We start from the raw sequence: 9,221 nt of genomic DNA, 5'->3' as shown, positions 1-9,221 counted from the left end.
GGCTGCCCTTAGTCTGTTGTTTTGTTTGTTTGCTTGCTTTTTAGATTCCGTATTCTCTGTTTCTTATTTAAAAATTCTCTTGGAGGGGCTGGAGAGATGGCTCAGTGGTTAAGAGTACTGACTGTTCTAGTGGTCCTGAGTTCAATTCCCAGCAACCACATGGTGGCTCACAATCATCTGCAATGGAATCCGATACCCTCTTGTGGTGTGTCTGAAAACTCTATCTCTACATTTCTTTAAAGAAGTAAATACAATTTCTCTTGGCCTATGCACCTTATGCACCTGGGAGTCAGAGGCAGGCTAATTGCATTGTAAATTCGAAGCCATTTTGTTCTACATAGGCAAGTTAAGGCCATTCGGAGCTACACAGTGAGACTCTAAATAGTAGCTATCCTGTATCTCGTGATCCTTCTGTTTCAGTCTCAAGAGCGATGAAATTACAGGCCTGTGTCACCAAGCTGAATTAGTTTCTTCCATTGATTGATTGATTGATTTATTGAGACAAGGTCTCTTTATAGCCCTGGCATACGTATGTCCTGGAGCTTATTACGGGGACTAACTAGGAGCTCCCAGAGATCCGCCTGCCTGTGACTCTGGAGTGCTAGGATTAATGGCCTGCACCATGCCAGGCTGTCATTGATTTCTTGAAAGTACTGCCCTCTGTGCCGCCCTTTCCCCTTCTGAGCCAATCCCAGTGGAGCCAGAAGCACGTTGGCTTTTGCATCTCCCGCTCTGGATGGAGCTTCCCACAGACCCACCCCTTTACACTCTGAACCAATCAGAGAAGTACAGGAAGTGCTCTAACATCTTTCCCAGGGTTACGATCGATGGCTTCTCTCTGGTCCCGCCTCTTTTCTATTTGAGCCTATCAGAGAGGAGGTTGGAGCTTCCGCTAGCTCCCTCTTCTTCTTCTTCGGGGCCCGCCTCTGTCCCCTGTAGCCAATGCGGGCGGGCCTGCGGGCGGCATGGCTTCCCTAGCCCTGTAAACCCGACCTTCCTGATCTCAGTCCCGGGTTCTCTGTGTTTGCTGGCGATTTGTGGGGCTCGGGCTCCGTGGAGGATGGGTGAGGCCGGGCTGGCCAGGGTCTGGGGCGGGCAGGAGGAAACAGCTTCCCTCCCCACGTAGGGCCATAGGTTGTAGAGCTGCAGCTGATGTTTTACTTTTTGTTTTTATTGTGTCTTATTTTTCCTTCCTTCGTTTTATTTTACTTCTGTTTATTTTTCTTTTGAAAGGGCCGTATTTTGTATTCCATGTTAACTTAGAACGCACTGTGTAGTTCAGGAAAATTTGGGACTCACCATGTAGCCCGGGTGGGGAACTCAACTTGTGTAGTAACTGGCTCGGCCTTCAGTGTATAGCGGGAACTCACATGGAACTCACTACCCAGGCGGCTTAGGAAATTGCTATGTAGGCTAAGCTGGCCTGGAACTCGGATGTAGCCTAGGTTAGCCTTAAAAATTAACAGTGTTCCTCCTACCTCAGCCTACTGAATGTACAAGGAGGAGGCTGTTGCTCCTGGGAAAATAAATTTCAGATTTCTAGTCCTTTGAAAAAATTTCTTTTAGCTTCTGTGTTTAAGGCTCTGAATGAAAACAAATCAAGCGTGGGCTGGAGAAATTGCTCAGTGGTTAAGGACGCTTGCTATTTTTCCAGGGGTTCACCTCTGGGTTCATCATGCCCTCAAGTAATTGAAAGTAATACAAATAAATCCTTTTAAATTGTGTCACTGTGCACATACACACACATACATGCCTACACATAACTGAAAGTAATACAAATTTTTTTTTTTAAATGGTGGCACATGCTTGTACTCCCAACACTTGGGAAGCAGAGGCAGGTGTCCAGCCTGGTCTTTCCTAGTGCGTTCCAGGACAGCCATATAGCTGTATAGAGAGGCTCTCTGTCATAAAACAACCAGTAACAATGACAGCAACAACAAGAAGTCAGTCATGGCACTATTTGTACACAGAGGCAAGAGGATTGTTTTAAGTTTGAGAGTGACCTGGGCTCCAAAATGAGACTTTGTTTCAACCAAAAAACTCACCCAGAGGTCTATGCTTCTTAGACCATTGAATGTGAAGTTTGCTTATAATTCTTAAAACATCAACGGGGGTCTTTGTGTGTGGTTTTAAACTCAGGTCCTCCTCTGGATGTGTGGGACTTCTCGTCACCTTTGCTGTCCCTATGGATGAACAGGTTCTACATATATATGGGCTGTGCCCTGGGAGTTACGCTTTGGTTCTGTGTCCAGATCATCATCAAGAAGCAGGTAATTGGGGTCGTTTTTTTTCTCTCTCTACTTCTCCCCTTAAAAGATTTTATTTCTACTTAGGGGCCCATGTGTGGTATATGTACAGTGCCTGTGGAGGCCAGAAGAGGGTAGGAGTTACAAGTGGTTGTAACTGGTATTGGTCCTGGAACAGCGGTGTGTGTGCTCTTGACAGCTGAGTCTTGCCTCTGCCGCCTCGTCTAATTTTGTGATCCATGGTCTTCCGTTTAACCTGGAGTTTGCTTATTGGGCCATGGTGGCTGGCCAGTGAACCAGAACTCCTCCCCTTTTTTTGCCTTCCCAGCACTGGGATTAAAGGTTTGTGTCACCACACCCAGCTTTTTATGTGGGTGCTGGAGTTTGAACTCAGGTCCTTTGTGTGTGTGTGTGTGTGTGTGTGTGTGTGTGTGTGTGTATGTGCAGTTGATGGATCTGTGATGCCTGATCCATCTTCCCTTCTATCTTTCTTTTTTTCTAAAAATTATTTTATATGTGTGAGTCTTTGGCCCACATGTATGTAGGTCTGTGCCCTTGGAGGTCAAAAGGGGGCATTGGGTCTCTTGGAATCCTCCTAACTGCTGAGCCATCTCCCTAGCCCGAGTTCTTATTTTTTATTTTTTGGTGTTCATTTATTTATTTGGGGGGGGGTGTGTGTGTGTGTGCGCGCGCGCACCTGCGTGCGTCTGTCTGTCCGTCTGTGCAGGAGAGGGGCAACACCTTTCAGGAGTTGGTTCCTTCCATAATATCTGTCCGTCTTCCTGGGGGAGGGGTGAAACCTTTCGGGAGTTGGTTCCTTTCTTCCGTAATGTAGGTTCCGAATTGAGCTCTAGTCAGCCAGCTTGGCTACAGGAGCCTGTGCCTGCCTACTCACGTAGCATGAGAGAGAGCTATGTTACGTATCCCTGGCTGCACACTGTGGAGCCATTAGCCTTGAACTTTGAGCAGTCCTCCCGAGTGTTGAGATTACTTGCGGGCATCTCTGAGCCTAATGTCCATACCATAATAAATCACCTTTTTGTTTGTCTAAATTTTTTTAAATGCCTTAATTTTTTTCCTCTTAACATTTTACAGACTGTGCCATAGTGGTCTAAGTTAGAATCAGGAAGATTTTTTTATAATGGAGTTTTAACTTACAAAAGAGAAAAATACCCAGGTGTCTTTAATCCCAGCACTCCGGAGGCAGATACAAGCAGATCTCTGAGTTTGAGGTCAGCCTGGTCTACAGAGTGAGTTCCAGGACAGCCAGGGCTACGTAGAGAGACTTTGTCTCAATGAAAGAGAAAAACAAAAACCAAACCAGAACAGAAATAATGAGATAAAAATAATTAAAGAGGTAGATGGATAAATAAATGAGAAAGAGAAAGCCGTTTTGCACCTTCCAGGAATCAGAGGTAATCTTTCCCTTACACCCACTAAAGGTCAGAACACAAGAACGCAGTTTGCCCGCCATATCCTGGTGCTTTTAGGATTAAGTTGAAAGGATAGAAGGTTTGGCTCTGGACTGGGGAGATGCTCAGTGGGTTACAGCACTTGCTGTGAGACCTGACAGTCTGAAAACCCGGGGCCAGTTCCCACAATCCACATAAAAGCTGCTTTGGACACGGAGAGATGGCTCTGCCGTTAAGAGCATGCGTAGTGCTCCTGTAGAGGACCCCAGGTCTGCACCCACGGCACATGTCAGGTGACTTGCAAATGCCTGTAACTCTAGCTCCAGGGAATCCCGAACCCTCCTCAGTCCTTGATGATTACTAGACACTCATGCATGCATGCACGCACGCACGCACGCTCCCACGCTCCCACGCTCGCAGGCACAGGCACAGGCACTTGAACATGAACATGTACACGCGCATGGCACCAAACCCCTTTACCTGTCCTGACTTACTATTCTCACCTGTCACGTGACGTTTTCTCAAATACTGTTTCTGTTCACCCCAGGAGAGGGCTATGCCAGACTGAAGACATGTTTTTTTTTGTTTTATTTTTTTGTTTTTTTTTTGGTTCTTTTTTTTTTTTTCTGGAGCTGGGGACCGAACCCAGGGCCTTCCTAGGCAAGCGCGCTACCGCTCCCCAACCCCGTGAAGACATGTTTTTATCCAAGTCCCCTTCGTGAGCCAGTCAGTTTCTTGGGTTGTGGCCAGCAGCATGCCTGCCTCTTGGGAAGCTGCATCACCTGAAAGGCCTGCTGGGCGTGGCTTATGCTAAACACCAAGGGCCCCTACACACCCACCAGGCAGCTCCACCGGAAAGTCTCTTCTAGCAATGGTTTGCTGCTTATATAACCATGGTGGGAGCTTCTTGAATCTTCTAAGTTTCTCGTGGGTTTCATGCCTCTCTTGAGCTTACCTGCTAGAAGGGATATTTTAGTTTGGAGGATAGAGCTAACAATACCCTTCTCTAAACGGTGTAAAAACTATATATAACATTTTCACTGGGTCAAGCATAAGTATTTACAGATGATTTAAAAGCCTCTGGGAGGATCTCTGTCGGCTCTAAGTCAATTCTGTGCCATTTTATATGAAGGATTGAAGCTAGGTTCGGAGAAGGCGGCTTATAATTCCAGGACCTCGCAGGCTGAGGCAGGAGAATGATTAGTTTGAGGCCAGCCTGGGATATATAGGTAGACAGTGTCTTAAAACAACAATACCGGGGCTGGGGATTTAGCTCAGTGGTAGAGCGCTTACCTAGGAAGCGCAAGGCCCTGGGTTCGGTCCCCAGCTCCGAAAAAAAGAACCAAAAAAAAAAACAAAAAACAAAAAACAAAAACAATACCCTCCTGCCTGCCCCTACCCCCAAACAAAACAAAACAAAATAAAACAAAACAAAGTTACTTGAACATCAGTGGTGGTGGTGGTGGTGGTCTGTGCGTGTGAATACACACTTGTGTCATCCTCTGAGCAGAGCAGCTGTCTCCGTCAGAGCTGCTCTGACCGCAAGACATCAGTCTTGGTGACTGTTGACTCCCTCACAGGAGGAAGGTTGTCCAGCGACTCAGCTGAGAGTCAGGTTGGTCCCCCAATCTTGGTCCTCGTGGCCAGGTGTATGTAATTGTGGTTTTATTTTTTTTTTTTAAAGATTTTTATTTATTTATTTAATGTATACAAGTACACTGTAGCTGTCTTCAGACACACCAGATCTCATGACAGATGGTTGTGAGCCACCATGTGGTTGCTGGGAATTGAACTCAGGACCTCTGGAAGAGCAGTTGGAGCTCTTAACTGCTGAGCCATCTCTCCAGCCCTGTAATTGTGTTCTAATCCCGTGTGGCCTTGCGGTCTTGGAAGGAACTGCAGCCTGTAGAATGTGGGAGGTTCGTCTCTGCAGCTGTAGGGAAGCCATCCTCCATTGTGGGGTAGGATGTGGCTGCTTTCAGATTCCCCAGGTTGGGCTGGGATGGTGGAATGGTTTGTTGTGAACGTGCTCTAAGGAAGGGTAGACATTGTGTACTTCTCCCTAAAGAGTGAGGTCCTGCAGCTGTGTCTGTCCATCTGTCCTGGAACCAGTCCTCGGTAAATGCCAAGGGGAGGCTCCAGCTTTCCTCTGCAGGGAGTGGGCATCATGCAGCCTGGAAGAAGTGGGTCTTGCCTTTTGAGGACCCAGCTCGACTAAGGATAAGTCGAGATGTCCACCCAGAAAGATGAAGAGAATGACACCAAGGACAAAGTCTGTGTTCATTGTTGGACCTCTCAAAGTGCGGGAGAAGTTGATTTTATTTTTGCAGTCCTGGATCTCTGTAGATGAGGCTGGCTTTGAACTCAGAGATCCCCCTGCCCCTGCCTGAGGTTGAGTCTTGATGGATTCTCTTCCTTCATTCATCTTCAAGGTCACTCGTTCCCAGGAGAAGAGTGTCCCAGGAGCTCCTGATAGCTCCCTCTCCCCTCAGGAGAAGCATACACACGTGTCTGGAGTGAAGATTTTCTACGGATCACAGACGGGCACTGCCAAGGTGAGCACTCTGCAGCACGCCTCTCTCTCTTGTTTTCCCAGCGTTCAAAGAAAATTCCAGAAACCCTCTGTGAGCAGTTAGCTTTTTTTTTTTTTTTGGTTCTTTTTTTCGGGGCTGGGGACCGAACCCAGGGCCTTGCGCTTTCCTAGGCAAGCGCTCTACCACTGAGCTAAATCCCCAACCCCTGAGCAGTTAGCTTTGTCAGCCTTCTACTCCCTTTTCCCTTCTCTCTTTGTTCCTTTCTGGAATTGGTGGATGGCATCCTTCTGATGGACCCCGTGTCTGTGGGTTCTGGTCTCGAAGGACCCTGAAGCCCTGGTCTGCGTCTGGAGGATGGAGATTCTGCTGTGGGGATAGGGCGTGGACTTCAGGCACAGTCAACATTGTGACATGACACTATATTTCACACGTGAGAATCTCACAATGGAGGTAGAAAGAGTTGTCGTCGAACACTGGTAATGAAGCAAGCTTGATTATGTTTTTTTTTTTTTTTCTGGGGTGCGTTTATAACCGACTTGGGGCGCCTGTGGCTGTCAGCTGTTGTCGGATGTGCCAGGCACCAGTGTGAAGTGAGTGATGGTGATGGTGTCAGGGATGGGCTCTCTCTCTGGCAAGTTCACATGCCTAGTCCTCGCAGTCAGTGTGTTAGAGGCAGGGAAGGCAGATGTTAAAGTAGGACCCGGACTGGAGATGTGTGGTCCAGACTCCCCTGACTGCTCTTCTTGGACGCGTGTGTTTCTAGCTTCTCTGGAATGAGGGTCACAACTGTTGAGTGCTTTCTAAGAGGAGACTGAGTAAGCCTGCCATCTTTATAGAAACATTATTTTTGTGCCGCTAGAGAGGGTTCTACTGCCCTCCTGTGGATGTTATACGGAATAGCTGTTTGGTTTGAGCCGGTCTCAGGTGGTCTGTTTGGAATAATACTTCTCATCATCATTATTTCATTTAGAAAAACTTTACTTAGTGTGTGTTTGAGCCTGTGTGGATGCTATAGGACAAATAGCAGAAGTCAGTTCATTCCTTCTGCCATATGGCTAGAGAGCAGGGAAGACAGGGTGTGTGTGTGGGGGGTAGATTGGGGGGTGGGGCTTAAGTTCGGGGCATCAGGCTTGGCAGTTAGTGACTTTACCCACTGAGCCGTGTTGCTGGCCTTGTAATTGTTACTTTAACATTTTATAGGACTTTATTTTATGTGGTGGATGTTTTGCCTACATGTCTGTTGCATGCCTAGTGCCCTTGGAGGCCAGAAGAAGGGGTCGGGTCCCCTGGAACTGGAGCTACACATGGATGTGAACCTCCGTGGATGCCGGGATTCGAACCTAGGTCCTCTGGAAGAGTAGGCTGATCCTAACTGCTGAGCCATCTCTCCAGCCCGTCATTATTACTTTGTCAGTGGGGACAGAATTGGAGTTTAGTCAGAAACACTTTCATGTAGATTTTTAAGCATGAGGGTTAAGGGAAAAGCGGTTGCTTGGGAAGAGAGCAAGGATGTAACAGTGTGGGCCCAGGCTCCTCAGAGAGTCACAGTAGTAATGCGCCTCAGGCCAGCAGTGCGGCTCTGTGCACGCTGTATTACAGCTGTGACCACCTGCACTGACTGCTGTGAGTTATTGAAGTTACCACGTATGTGTGTATGTGCACGCACACCACTGCACTCAACTTGGAGCTCAGAGGACAGCCTGCCGGGGTTGGCTCTTTTTACTATGCGGGTCCTGGGGCTCAAACTCAGGTCGTCATGCTTGGTGGCAAGTGCCGTGACTCACCCACTGAGTCGTGTCATTGGCCCCATTCAGAGCCTTACAGATTTTGTCTCAGACAAGCTTTCCTTTATTCCAGGCTGACCTCAAATTCTCTCTGTACACCCGAGAACGACCTTTGCTGGGAACTCTTAGGCTTCATCTTGCATATTAATCACATAATAGTCCTTTTAATCGTTGGTCATTAGTGATTAAATTCTAGTCACGTGGTTGGTTTTCCTGGCTGCTGGCCTTTGTCCTGGAGTCATCTAAGGGCTCTCTGGTGAGTCATGTCACAGGCAAGACAGTGAATTAAAGAGTTTTAGGGATTTTGGGCTGAGTAACAAGGGTCGACTACTTACATTTTCTTTTTTTTTATTTTGTCGTCGTTCCCCCCCCCCCCCCCCCCCCCCCGGAGCTGGGGACTGAACCCAGGGCCTTGTGCTTGCTAGGCAAGTGCTCTGCCACTGAGCTGAATTCCCAACCCGACTACTTACATTTTCACACACCCCCTTGTGTTCTATGCGTAGTAACCTCTCCTGCTCTCCTTGCCCCAGCTGTACCTCTCCTCTCCTCTCGTCTTCCATGGTACTCATCGCTAAGCTCTACTGACTCTTTCAGAAACATCTTCAGGACCAGGGCTTTGTCTGTCTGCGTAGTCTTGCCCAGAAGTGAGTGCCCAGTCAGTGAAGTGGTCCTAGCTAATAGGGGTGATAGGGGGCCAAGTCCTGGGACTGCCAAGCAGCAAAGAGGGGGGTGTTTTTCTCGAGTGTCAACCTGCCTGGAAATTTGAGCTTTCCTGAAGCATTCGGTCATGTGCTTTGGGAGAGCTGACAAGAATGTTACTTGGGAGAGGGCATCTGACATCTGTGTGTCTCCCTCCATGGGGTATAATAACTTGGTTTTCTGTTTCCTGCCTTCTCTCTTTGCTGTAGCTGACTCCAGCCCAGAGCCTCCCTGGGCTCTGTCAGACACGGCCTCAACTCCAGGGGTCTGCCAACTGGCTTCTCATTCCCTGCCACCCAGCTGTGTTAGTGTGCATGTGCATACACTAGCTCATGTGTGTACACTAGCACATGTGCGTGTGGCCGCCATGTACCTTTGTAGTGGGCACAGGTCGCTGTGCTCACAGGTCAGCACTGGAAGGCAGGAGAGTTAAACACACCGTTGTCTCTTCCAAGGAGGCGATGTTTAACCTCTTCTCCACCTAGAAGGCTGGGAATGGCTGTAGTTAACAGCCTGGTGAGCTCCGTGCTCTCTGTAGGGCCAGGC

General features: G+C 48.1%; 1 protein-coding gene across 2 annotated transcripts in view; it reads left to right on the top strand.

Annotated features, from left to right (window-relative positions):
• The first annotated feature begins 927 nt into the window (after nucleotides 1–927).
• Tyw1 (tRNA-yW synthesizing protein 1 homolog) overlaps nucleotides 928–9,221 on the top strand; it is an 86,219-nt gene continuing 77,925 nt past the window's right edge. The window contains exons 1-3 of one of the 2 annotated variants that reach the window (NM_001107137.1): nucleotides 928–1,064; nucleotides 2,140–2,270; nucleotides 6,091–6,213. In NM_001107137.1, coding sequence (NP_001100607.1) covers nucleotides 1,061–1,064; nucleotides 2,140–2,270; nucleotides 6,091–6,213 — 258 coding nt within the window. In that variant the 5' untranslated portion in view covers nucleotides 928–1,060. The remainder of the gene's footprint in view (nucleotides 1,065–2,139; nucleotides 2,271–6,090; nucleotides 6,214–9,221) is intronic. The other variant, XM_087578371.1, reaches the window with a different exon arrangement.

This window comes from Rattus norvegicus, chromosome 12 (assembly GCF_021556685.1).
Source record: "Rattus norvegicus strain SHRSP/BbbUtx chromosome 12, alternate assembly SHRSP_T2T, whole genome shotgun sequence".
Taxonomy (NCBI): Eukaryota; Metazoa; Chordata; class Mammalia; order Rodentia; family Muridae; genus Rattus; species Rattus norvegicus.
Note: the sequence above shows the minus strand (reverse complement) of the source record. Positions and strands in the feature narration are given on the sequence as shown.